Raw genomic sequence first — 12,828 nt, 5'->3', positions numbered from 1 at the left:
GAGGTTGGGGCTTATCCCTCCTTTGGCCCCTAGGATGCGGGTCTCAAAAAGGCAGCCCTTCAGCCAGTCACAGTTTGTTTTTTTTTTTGCCCATATAGGGTTTTTAAATTTTATTTATTTTTTTATTTTTGGCTGTGCTGGGTCTTTGTTGCTGTACAGACTTTCTCCAGTTACGGTGAGCAGGAGGAGCTACTAGTTTCAATGCTCAGGCTCCTCCTTACAGTGGCTTCTCTCGTTGCGCAGCACAGGCTTTATGCGCATCAGCTTCGGCAGTTGAGGCTCCAAGGCTCTAGGGTACGAGCTCAGTAGTTGTGGCGCACAGGCTTAGTTGCCCCGCAGCATGTCGGATCTTCCCAGACCAGGAATCGAACCAGTGTCCCCTGCATTGCAAGACAGATTCTTAACCACTGGACTGCCAGGCAAGCCTGCTTATATAGTTTCTGATTTTGACTTTGTAGGCCTCCAGAAGACACATACTTTTTCCACTTAGCCACAGTCCCCACCATGCCCTGTTGTCTTACACTGGACTCATTTCTCTCATTTATTTCATGATAGTCTTGAGTTTGAGACCCCCGGTCTGGTGGGTGAGAGGATACCAGAATTTGGAACAGGATCTGGACTAGATTGTGGGAAGGGTCCTGACTGATGCCACTGCTTGTGGCCTGGTAGATTCTTGGCCTTCTCCTCTCCCACCCTTACTCACCAGGCCAGATTCCTTCACCCTCATTTTCTTCTCAGAAGAACATTCCAGCACATCTGACCTCCTGGTGTCCAGCCAGAGACGAGGCAGCTTTAGGGCACTGGCCAGTGGATAAGAAGTCCAGGCTGGTCTATGAGCCTTTCTCCCGATTGCATCACTGCCAGGTCCAGAGCAAACATTGACAATAATTAGTTATACTAGTGATACAGTGTGTGTGCACACGTGCCAAGTCACTTCAGTCGTGTCTGATTCTTTGTGAACCCGTGGACTATAGCCTGCCAGGTTCTTCCCTCCATGAGATTCTCCAGGCGAGAACACTGGAGTGGGCTGCCATGACCTCCTCCAGGGGACCTTCCCAACCCAGGGATCAAACCCATGTCTCGTACATCACCTGCATCGGCAGGTGGATTCTTTACCACTAGCACCACCTGGAAACCTCCCTGGAGTTAACATTTATTAGGCACTTATACCTGTGAGCATATACACATGCACATACATATGAGACACTGTGCTTCCACGCATGATCTCATTTAATAAATGTCTAAAGCAGCATTTCTAAAACGCCTTTAAATTCGATCTATAGGCAGCAATACATCCATTTTCTTTGTGACTTGGTATGTAACCGCTGTAATAAAATTTTCACAAAAACAATATTTTCCTTTGACTTCAACATTTTTCAAATGATATCATTTTGTTTTGAATCTGGTCAAGAGCCACTAAAGTTGCAGGCAGAAGGGGTTAACTATAAAGGGGCACAAGGGGGGATTTCCCTGGTGGTCCAGTGGCTAAGACTCTGGGCTCCCAATGCAGGGGACCTGGATTTGACCCTTGGTCAGGGAACTAGATCCCACATGTGGCAACTAAGAGTTTGCCTGCAGCAACCCACATGCCACAACAAAGGCACACGTGCCACAATCAAAGATCCTGTGTGCCGCAACTAAGACCTTACACAGCCAAATAAATACATAAATAAAATATCAAAAAATAAAACAGGGGAGCACAAGAGAAGTCTTGCGGAGGGCGACAGACAGGATCCAAATCTGGATGTGGTGATGTGCAACAGTGTCCATTTGTCCCAGCTCCCCAAACTATACACGTAAAAAGAGTAAATGTTATGATATGTAAATACATCTCAGTGAACTCAGAATAAGATCCACACCAGTGATTTCACAATACATGGTTCACACACATGGGTCATGACCCACAGCTTGGAAGGGGAATTCCCTGATGATCTGGTCCAGTGGTTAGGACTACACTGTTTTCACTGCTAAGGACCCGAGTCCAATCCCTGGTCAGGGAACTAAGATCCCACAAGCTGGGTGGCACAGCCAAAATAAATAAATAAAAATAAATTGAAAAAAAGAAAAAAATGAAACACACTGGAAGAAAGAAAGGAAGGAAAGGTCAATGAATGAATGATTGAATGAATGAAGGAAAGGAAGCAGAGAGGGAGGGTGAACTGGTCCCCAGTATTTGAAGGAGGGGGATCACACGTGAGACCTGCCTTCTCTGCTCTTGGGAAATCGAAGCATCTGGCCAAACTTGAGAACCTGGACAACTCCCTGAGAACCCCCCTCTGCTGGGCACTCAGAGGCCCCTTGCCCTCTGATGACGCTGTGGGGTTTGGGGGGTGACGCAAAGGGAATGGGGGGTGCAGGGGAGACAGAGCCCCAGAGCCTTTAGACACCACCTCGCATCACCTCACCACATCAGAGTGGGGGAAGGAGTGACGAAGGGAGACTGAGAAAGGAAAGGGAACTGAAAGGCAGAAAACCCCGGGTGAGAGCCACTGCAGAGGCTGCCCGGGCATGTCCCGTGCCAGCTGCCTGGGGCTTTCTTCTCCCCCTGGGTCCCCCACCAGATTCGTGGTGAGTGCGGACAGGTGCACATGCTTCCGGAGCGTGTCCCAGCAGTGGGCCACTTAGGAACCTGTCACAGGTGTGACTTTGTGACTGTCTGTTGGGGGAGTCCTTGTTTTTATGTCTGGCTTGATCTGTGTCCAGGAGGGTCAATTTCTGACAGTTTTCATGTGTCAGCTATAAGTTGCTGGGGGTGTGTTTGTGTGTGAGCTGCTGGTGTGTCCCTGTAGGTGTTTCTACACACTATAGATCAAGCAATGTGTCCAGGTGTCCCAGTGACAGGTGGTGTGTGTGTGTGTGTGTGTGTCCTACTTGCCTATCAGGAAGTTTCTGTGTGCCGACAAGACAAGCTCTTAGTGGGTGTCTGTGTGGGTCCACCACTGTGTGTGTGTGTGTTGTGGGTACCTAAACAGAGCTTGTGAACAGGATTGGTTTGTGAGCCTAGGTGTGCTCAGCGGTGCGGGTGTTTGTGTAACTTCTGTGTCTGTGACACTGCGTCCCAGTGAGACTGTTAGGAAGTCATGTTACGTATGTATTTGTGCCTGAACGGGAGAGTGCCTCGTCAGTGCGTGAGTTTGTGCGTCCACGCCCCTGTCCAGGGAGTGTATCTGGCGTGTCTGCGAGTGGGCTTGGCCCCGTGGCCCTGACAGCACGTGACTTTATGTACCCTGAGCGCCAGGCGGTCAGCCCGCATACACGTCTCGGGGTGTGTGTCTGTGGGTCCCAGTCAGTGTGTCAGTGTGTCAGTGTGTGTGTGTCCAGCTGTCCCGCCCGTCTGGACGGCCGATCGGCGCGCCTCCGCCCCCAGGCCCAAGCCTTGCCCCGCCCCCGGCTGCAGGGAAACCCCCCGCGCCGAGGTAGGGGGCGCGGCGCGCGCCTGCAAGTCCCGACTTGTCCGCGGCGGGCGGGCGGGCGGGCCCGGCCGTGGCGTCACTCGGGGGCGGGGCGTGGGACCCGCCAGGCGGGGGCGGGGCGGGGCGGGGCGGCCGCCGAGCGGGCCCGGGATCCGCCGGGCGGCCTGAGACGCGGCGCGAGCCACATGCGAGCGGGCGCCTAGAGGCGGCGGCAGCAACAGCGACAGTAGCAGCAGCAGCAGTAGCAGCAGCAGCAGCAGCGTCCAGGACGCGAACGCGCCTGCGGTTCGAGGAGCAGCTGCGGCAGCAACAGCAACAGCCACTGCAGTTAGAGCGGCAGCAGCCGCAGCGAGCGGCGCTCGGCGGGCGCGCCCTCCTGAAGGAAGCCGCCCGCCCCCCATCACCATCCCCTCCGGCGTGTTCATGCCCCCGGGGTGAGTGTGCGCACCCCGAGTCCCCGCCAGCCGCGATTGGCCAGGCCGGGTGGGCTCCCTGGAGGAGGTGGCGGGAGTGCACTTGGATAGACAGTGCGGGGGCAGGGCGCGCTGCGTCCCCACACCGGGCTCCCCTCTCTGCCTGCCCTCCCCACCCTCCACGAGGCTGGGGTCCCTGGGCGAGAGGCACTGAGGGTCCAAGAGCGCAGGTGCCTCCGCGGTCCGGCGGGTTTGTTTACAAACAATGGGGTGCGGGCTCGGCAGCGCCCCCTGGTGGCCAGTGCGGGCCCGGGGAAGTAAGTCGCCCCGGACTGCCCCGGCCCCTGCAGTCCCGGAGGGGCGGGGGGGGGGGGGGGGGGGGGGGGGGGACGGCGTGGAGGGGCAGCCACACCCCGGGCGCGCGCCCGCTGGGGGCGGCGACAGGGGGCGGCTCGCGGGCCGTGGAGTCTGCGGCTCCTGCGGGCGGGGGCTGCGCCCCAGCAACAGCCGGTTATTGGCCCCGCGCTCGCCTGGCGGGCGGGGCGGGCGCACGTGGCGGCGGCGGCGTGGGGGGTGGGGGGACTGTGACAGCGCAGGGGGGCGTCTGGGCCCGCCGTGGGAGCGCGCGTGTGCGGGGTGGTGGATCTGCAGGTGTCTCGCCTGGGTGTGTGCGCGTGTCTGGCTCCGAGTTTGTGCTGGGGTCTGCAGGGAGTGGTTGTGCCAGTCCCGGGGGGTGTTGGGACTGTGGCCCTGTCGGGGTGTGCGGCGCCGTCCCCCTGTGTGTGTGAGGGGGTTCTCTCCGTGTGTGCTGCCGCGCCTGAGGGGTGGGCGCTCTGTTGATGTGTGGTGTACTTGTGTGTGTTCTCTCTGAGAGTTGTCTGTGTGTGCTGTTTGGGGGTGAGTCTGTGGCTCCTGGTTGCCTGCTTGCGCTATAGTGTGTGTGTGCGTTGCCTGAGTGAGCTGTTTATGTGTTTACGTGTGCGTCTTGCCCGACGGGCTGTGTTTGTGAGTGCTTGTGTGTCTTGTCTGTGTGGACTGTATCTGTGTCTATCTCCAGGGCATCTGGCTCAGTTCAGCGTTTGCGGATGTCTATTTTCTGTCCAGGTGTCTGTATGAGTTCTGCATCGTGTGTGTGTGTGTGTGTGTGTGTGTATGTGTGTGGTGGGGGGTTGTCTCAGTCTGTGTTTGGCTTGTGTGTCTGGCATCTGCGTCTGGGAATTGAGGAGCTAGGCTCTGTGGGGTCTGAGTAGAAAGTCAGTAGATGCTGCTGGCAGCCTCTTGTACAGGGATGTGTCTGAGCCCATGTGTGTGCGTGTGTGTGTGTGTGTGTGTGTTGTGAGAGAGAGAGTGTGTGTGTTGAGTCTGAGGGGCTTGTCTCTGTGATCGGCTGGCTCGTGTGTGTCATGTGGGCTGTATGTGTGTGTAGTGTTTATGTCAGTCACGTGAGACCAGTGTTTTCTGAGGGTGCTTCAGGTGTGCGCCCTGCCAGGCCAGTGTGGGATTAGCTGTAGTGTGTGTGTGTGCGTGTGTGTCCAGGGCTGACAGTTGGTAATAGTGTTTGGAGGTTCAGGGAGGAGGGTGGGCTGATGTCTGCTGTTGCGTTTCCATGTTGCTGCTGGCATGTGGCGGTTCATCCAGATCTCATGACATGTGTGCCTGCTTTACATGTGTCCCGGGACCTAAGAGTTGGTGACAAGTGGGTATGTTGCGGTTGTACGGCTCCCTGTGTGTCCACGGAGGTCTGTTTTGTGTTGATATGTGTGTGAGTCCTGAGGGGTGTAGGTCTTATCTATTGCGGGTGTGTTACAGGGAGGGGCACGTGTGCCTGAGAAGGGACAGTGCCCTAGCTGGTGTGTGTTTCTGTCTGTGCTTGTGACGGCCGCATTGTGAGTCTCTGTGGCTCTGTGGGCATATTAACAGCGGGTCAGTGGGTGACATCCTGACAGTTTGCGTATCTGTGTTTTTGAGATGGAGGGGCTGGGGTGTACCAGTCAGCATGCAGTGTGTGGATAGCTGTTCCGTGGTCTGTGTATGTGTGTGTCCTGGGACCTTTCAGTGTCTTGGGGTGCAAATAGGAGGCCTGGTGGGAGGTCGGGCTGGCCAGTCCTGCATGAGTCCTGTGTGTGCGTTGTGTACCCTCCACATACACCTCCTCTTGGTCCTGTGTGAGTCCTGGTGTTTGTTGTGGGAGCAATCGCAGTGCCTGGCTGCCCTCCGTGTGTGTGTGTGTGTGTGTGTGTGTGTGTGTGTGAGCGCGCCCATCGCTGTGTTCCAAAAGTTAACCCTGCCAGCCCAGGCCCTTTGTGAGTCCCAGGTTGGGTGAGTTTGTGTTGGGGGGCTGTCAGCCCTTATACACACACTGCTGACAGGCCCACGAGTCTGGGACCTGCGTGAGCCCCTGTCCTCGCTATGAGAACCATCCTGTGCCTCCTCATCCCTGGTCCCTTCTGTATGCCGGTCACCATGTTGTCCCTGGTCCCTCCTGTGTGCCGGTCACCACGTTTGGGAGAGGCTGTCTGGGTTGGCTGGGCCTGGGGTCAGCCTGGGGAGGGGGCTGTCTGAGGGGCCATCACACACACCTACAGCTCCCTCCATCACAGCTCTGTGTGTCGTGGACCCTCGTGGGCTGCCCCAGCCCGCCGTGCGGGCAGAAGTGGGGTACCCTGTGTACCTCGTGGGGCTCCCCCTGCACTGCCCCGCTGCTGACCGCGCCCGTCTGCCCTGTCCCGCAGGCCCCAGGGAGCGCCATGGCCCGAGCACGCCAGGAGGGCAGCTCCCCGGAGCCCGTAGAGGGCCTGGCCCGCGACGGCCCGCGCCCCTTCCCGCTCAGCCGCCTGGTGCCCTCGGCGGTGTCCTGCGGCCTCTGCGAACCCGGCCTGCCTGCTGCCCCCGCCGCCCCCGCCCTGCTGCCCGCCGCCTACCTCTGCGCCCCCACCGCCCCGCCCGCCGTCACCGCCGCCCTGGGGGCCCCCCGCTGGCCTGGGGGTCCCCGCAGCCGGCCCCGAGGCCCGCGACCCGACGGTGAGTGCCTGCCCCCAACCCGAGATGCCGGGAGCTGGGGAAAGAGAGACCCCGAGGAACCCGGGAAAGGGGAGCGAGTCGGGGGAGGTGGTGAGCCGGCCGGGCCACCGGGAGGGTGTGGCCAGTGTGGTCTTTGTGTTGCAAGAAGCAGGAAGACGGAGTGGGAGGCTGGGGGGTGGGGGGAGGCCGACTGGGAAGTCCCTCCTGGAATCGGACTGCAGTCCGCGAGCTGCAGCCCACTGCCTTTTCCGGGCCCGGGGCAACAGCTGTTTTCCAGCCCCCCACCCTCTCCAGTTCTGGGTCCCCGGGAGCCTCTTGAGGACTGCAGCTGGAAAGAGTGTGGGCAGAGGGGACTGTCACTCTCAGGACTTCGGGGAGGGGTCGACGGTGGCCTGGTGCCTTTATCTACATCTCTTTGACCAGGGCCCGCCCTCTTTGCAGTCAGAGAGGAGGAAGGAGGGGGAGGGGCCATTGTCTGGGGGAAAGGGTATGGGGGGCGGGTCTTGGGGAGGGAAGGGTTAAAGGTCCCCTGCCTGCTGGGCTGTTAACTCCGTGGTGCCCGGCCGGCCCGCTCAGTGGCAAGGGAGAGGTTGCCTCCACTCCCCTCCCCACCTGTCCCCGGAGCCCGGAGAGGTCAGGAGAGGGCAGACTTCCCTGGCCAGCGGAGGCTGGAGGAGACCCGGTTCCTAGACCAGAGTGGCAGGCATGGAAACTGAGGCCCTGAGGTTAGTTCTCAGGGATCCCTCAAGCCAGGACCCGGCGTGACAGAGGGAGGAAGAGTCGTCAGAGGAACTCAGAAAATGCGTGGGGACGTCCCGCATCCTAGCCTCCAGGCTCACAGGGGGCCACAGGCCGGCCTTCTGGGTTTCCAGGCCTCTGCCACATCCGGGGGTGTGGCCTCACTGTGGTTGGACACTAGAGGGCAGGAGACCTGAGGCTTGTGACTCGGGGTGTAGTCAGTCACCGTATCCCAGTGTGACCTTGGGCCACTTCCTAGGGGGAGCCTCAGTTTCCCTGTCGGTTGAGTAGAGCAGTCAAAATTTGGCAATCGTTTTGGAAGGAGCTTGGCCGGCCATGGTCCATGGGGTCGCAAAAAGAGTCGGATACGACTGAGCGACTTAAACATCAACAAACAATTTCGGTAGGATAAGAGGAAGCACTTCCAGAATAACACGGGGAGTGGGGTGGTAGCTGGCTAGACAGGTGAGCCCAGGAAGGCCTCCCCAGCACTTTTTTTCTCCCCCGGGAAGTAGGAGCTAAAAAAATCGAGCTCTTATGAGGGCAAAGTGGCATCGCTCGAGATGAGGTGGGGAGCCGAAGAGAAGTCAGGCGACGGGAAAAGGGAGAAGCAAGTCCTAGCCAGCCGGCCCTCCTCCGGGCCACTGCAGGACCTTAGAGGGGTGGTGGGTGTGACCCCAGCCCCGGCTTTTCCCAGGTCCTCAGCCTTCACTCTCGCCCGCGGAGCAGCACCTGGAATCACCAGTGCCCAGCGTCCCGGGGGCCCTGGCGGGCGGCCCCACCCAAGCGGCCCCGGGAGTCCGGGGGGAGGAGGAGCAGTGGGCCCGAGAGATCGGGGCCCAGCTGCGGCGGATGGCGGACGACCTCAACGCGCTATACGAGCGGCGGGTGAGTGCTGGGGGAGGGGTAGACGGCAGGTGGGACTTCCCGCTGGGGAGGGGGCTGCGGCGGCCCAGCCAGATGTGCGGCAGCTGCTGCCCTGCGCGGCGGGGTCGCGCCGGGGACAGGCAGCTGGGAGGGGCGGCGTGGTCGCCGAGCCGCCGCCGTAGGGCCCGCGCCGCGGCCGGCACGGCCCGGCTTCAGGGCCGGGGCCGGAGCGTCCGCGAGCGCCGCTGCACGCCCGGGGCCAGCGGCCGTGGGGACTGAGGGCGGCGCTAGGTGGAGCGGCTCATATATCCCGGGCTATTTATAGCCGATGAGTCAGCAGCGGCGGCGCGGCCGCGCCCGCCCCTCCTACCCGCCCGCGCGGCGGCGGCGGCGGCGGCGGCGGCGCGCCACCCAGCTTCCCGGGGGGCTGGGGGCGGGGCCTGGGGCTCCGCCCCACCGGAGGCCCCGCCCCCGGGGCCCGCAGCCAGGCCTCTCATTACTACCAGATACTTGAAGCCTAAGGCGGTGGAACGGAGAATAACAGACACCGGGGCGCCCACCACCCAGCTCTGTCCAACCTGAACATTACAGCCACACTGCTTGCTTATTCGAGGCAAAAAACAAAAACCGGATGTTGCGAAGCCCCTTGACCCTCTTCCCCTCCCCACTTTCAAAGGAAACCTCACAGATTGGCTTGTCCCATTGGTCTGTAGGTGTTGATTCTTTTACAACACATTCACCAGGCCACAAACAATATTTAGGATTGCGAGGCGTTTCAGACTTAATAAACGTGATCTGGTGTGTTCTCAAAGCTGCTCCCACCCCCTCAGTGTTACGCTTGAGATACATTCACGGGCAAGGGAGCTTCGGTTCATTCATTTTCACTGCCACATAGCGTAGCATTCTGTTGGACCACCATGTAGTATCCGTCTTCATTTTCTCATTGGTGGGTATTTAGGATATTCCAGAAGTGTCTCAAATTTTTTAACGTAATTTAATTTTATTGTTATTTCTTTTGGCTGTTCCAAAAAATGCGTATCTCCAGGCACACGCATGTCTCCACAGTAGATACCTGGGTGGTCTGCCGGCCCCTAGCCTTGGTAAATAATAGTTGGCTTGCTCAGCAAGGTGACTGTGCCAAGTGGCACTCCACAGTGGGACGGTGGCATTTCTGCCAATCTCATGTGACCCCTTGGTCACCTTCTCCTGGCTGGAAAATTCGGTGGGGACTGAGGCAGAGACAAATTGGTACCAGGCAGCCCACCCCCAGGCACCCAGTAAGATCATTAGCATGGTTGATCTGACCTTCTTGTTTGCATCTGTAAAATGGGTTTCTTCTTCCCATCTGGTGGGGATGAGATTACTTCCTTGGCACAGGACCTAGGCCTGCACTCAGCACAGAGTGGAGAGAACTGTAGCTCTCCATAAATATTGAGTATTGTTGATTTTTATTGGAGGGCAACCTTTTCTTGTATCTAGCTTTCTTCGTTCTCCCTTTTCTAGCATTGTGGAGCTGCGACAGTCCCGGAGGCTGCCCCCAGCCTCTATCCTGCCACTTGGGAAAGGACTGGGGGTTTGCTTGGCCCAAACATATTTCTGTACAGTTTCGGCACTGAATAGTTCCCAGTTCTTACACAGAGTGTTCTAGAATCACTGAGACAGGGGGACTCTATGCTCCCTTCCGTGTGTCTCATCAGCTTCAATGGGAGGGCAGGTGGGCTGCGGTCCAGCCTACCCCTCAAGCCTGGGTGACTTCGGTCGGGTGACTGTCTTCATCTGGAGACCAGGGACTAGGAGATCAGAGCTGATATGCAGGGGCCCTATGCTGAGGGCCTCGTCCACATCCTGTCCCTCCTAGTCTCTTCCAGTCCAGATGACCCAATGAACGATAATAACAGTACCGCCCTGAGCAGGTTGGTGGAGGGTCTATGCCTCCAGCCTCGCTGCCCTTCAGCCTGACCCCCTTGCGCGCCCCACCCACCCGTCCGTCTCTAGCCTAACTTCCTGTCTGCTCCCTTTCCCCAGAGACAAGAGGAGCGGCAGCGACACCGCCCCTCGCCCTGGAGGGTCCTGTACAATCTCATCATGGGACTCCTGCCCTTCCCCGGGGGCCGCGGAGCCCCCGAGGTGGAGCCCAATTAGGTGCCTGTACCCGCCCGGTGGACGTCGGGGACCCAGGGGGGCAGGACCCTCCCAACTCCTGACGCCCTGGCCAGCGCGGGGGACTTTTTCTGCACCATGTAGCATACAGGACTACAGCCCTGCCCGACCCAGGGGCGGGCCAGGGCAGCCACTCCCGACCCAGCCCCGGCGTAGCCCCGGGGAGCACTGATGGAGAAGTGGACTCCTGGGCCCCTGGCTGAGGGGCCAGGGGAGAGAGGGCTGACGGACTTGGCGTCTGAAGGCGGCGGGGACCAAGGGGGCAGGGCCTGAGCTGTCCCCCTCTGCTGCCCACCACCATCTCAGGAAAGGCTGCTGGTGCTGGCTGCCCATTCCAGCTGCAGCGGTGACACTGGGGGGCGGGGGTCTCTCCCCCCGGCGCTCCTTCACTTTGGGCCTGGTCTCAGGCCCCTGGTGCTTCCCCCCCTCCTCCCGGGGAGGGGGCCCATGAAGAGCAAATGAGCCAAACGTGACCACTAGCCTCCTGGAGCCAGAGAGTGGGGTGCGTCCTGACGGGTGCCCCGGCCCAGCGCCCAGCCATCTTCCCTGAGCCAGCCGGCGGGTGGTGGGCATGCCTGCCTCACCTTCATCTGGGGGTGGCCAGGAGGGGCCCAGACTGTGAATCCTGTGCTCTGCCCGTGACCACCCCCCGCTCCCCCCCATCAATCCCATTGCATAGGTTTAGAGAGAGCACGCGTGACCACTGGCATTCATTTGGGGGGTGGGATATTTTGGCGGAAGCCACCCCAGCCTTAGTCCCCAGGGCGAAGCGCTGGGGGAAGACGGGGAGTCAGGGAGGGGGGGAAAATCTCAGAAGAGGGAGGAGTCTGGGAGTGGGGAGGGATGGCCCAGCCTGTAAAATACTGTATATGCGCTGCTGTAGATACCGGAATGAATTTTCTGTACATGTTTGGTTAATTTTTTTTGTACATGATTTTTGTATGTTTCCTTTTCAATAAAATCAGATTGGAACAGTGGATACTCTTGTCAGCTGTCCTTCCCCGCAGCGGGGCCTGGGCCCAGCCTGTGACCCTTGTCTGGGAGGAGGTGGGTGGGCGGTGCCTGGAGCACCCTGGGGTGTCTGTCGCTCTGGTTAAATGGCCCTGAGCCATTGTGGGAGCCCAGCCTTCATGCACCCTTCCTGGGCTCCCACTAAAAGCTGAGCCCTGGGAAGACAGGGCTTTTGGGGGACTTTCTCACTTTATTCCTATTGGATAAAACATCAGGGGGCTCAAGATTCACAGAATGAGTGAATGACCTTTAACTTACTCAGAAGTCCCACCGTGAGGAGTCCCGGGGAATGTGTCAGTCCTGAGATAGACCTGGTGGGCACTGGCAGGCAGGTTCTTCACCGCTAGTGACACTTGGGAAGCCCAAGCACCCTCCAGTTCAGTTCAGTTCAGTCGCTCGGTCATGTCCGACTCTTTGCGACCCCATGAATCGCAGCATGCCAGGCCTCCCTGTCCATCACCAACTCCCGGAGTTCACTCAGACTCACGTCCATTGAGTCAGTGATGCCATCCAGCCATCTCATCCTCTGTCGTCCCCTTCTCCTCCTGCCCCCAATCCCTCCCAGCATCAGAGTCTTTTCCAATGAGTCAACTCTTTGCATGAGGTGGCCAAAGTACTGGAGTTTCAGCTTTAGCATCATTCCTTCCAAAGAAATCCCAGGGCTGATCTCCTTCAGAATGGACTGGTTGCAGTCCAAGGGACTCTCGAGAGTCTTCTCCCAACACCACAGTTCAAAAGCATCAATTCTTCGGCGCTCAGCTTTCTTCACAGTCCAACACTCACATCCATACATGACTATTGGAAAAACCATAGCCTTGACTAGACGGACCTTTGCTGGCAAAGTAATGTCTCTGCTTTTGAATATGCTATCTAGGTTGGTCATAACTTTCCTTCCGAGGAGTAAGCGTCTTTTAATTTCATGGCTGCAGTCACCATCTACAGTGATTTTGGAGCCCCCCAAAATAAAGTCTGACACTAACCTAGTGTTAAAGCCTTGTGTTGAATTAATACAAGGGGAGGGACTTCCCTGGCGATCCAGTGGTTAATACTCCGCGTTCCCAATGCAGGGGGCCTGGGTTCAATCCCTGGTCAGGGAACTAGATCCCACGTGCCAAAAGTCCTGCATGCCACAACTAGGTGCAGCCAAATTAAAAACACAAAAACCCTGTGTTGAATTAATACAAGAAGGAGAGGGACTTCCCCGG

At 58.6% G+C, this 12,828-nt stretch overlaps 1 protein-coding gene across 3 annotated transcripts; it reads left to right on the top strand.

Annotated features, from left to right (window-relative positions):
* The first annotated feature begins 2,420 nt into the window (after positions 1–2,420).
* BBC3 (BCL2 binding component 3) lies at positions 2,421–11,589 on the top strand. Of its 3 annotated transcripts, none has more exons than XM_025269391.2 (4): positions 2,421–2,638; positions 6,559–6,847; positions 8,283–8,473; positions 10,478–11,589. In XM_025269391.2, exons 2-4 carry the CDS (start codon positions 6,574–6,576, stop codon positions 10,592–10,594), a joined length of 582 nt encoding a protein of 193 aa, XP_025125176.2. In that variant the 5' UTR covers positions 2,421–2,638; positions 6,559–6,573; the 3' UTR covers positions 10,595–11,589. The 3 variants fall into 3 exon arrangements, with proteins under 3 accessions (XP_025125176.2, XP_025125175.2, XP_044786720.1); XM_025269390.2 differs by lacking the exon at positions 2,421–2,638 and adding an exon at positions 3,709–3,847; XM_044930785.1 differs by lacking the exon at positions 2,421–2,638 and adding an exon at positions 4,285–4,490.
* Positions 11,590–12,828: the final 1,239 nt, after the last annotated feature.

Source organism: Bubalus bubalis, chromosome 18 (genome assembly GCF_019923935.1).
Source record: "Bubalus bubalis isolate 160015118507 breed Murrah chromosome 18, NDDB_SH_1, whole genome shotgun sequence".
NCBI classification, from domain to species: domain Eukaryota; kingdom Metazoa; phylum Chordata; class Mammalia; order Artiodactyla; family Bovidae; genus Bubalus; species Bubalus bubalis.
Note: the sequence above shows the minus strand (reverse complement) of the source record. Positions and strands in the feature narration are given on the sequence as shown.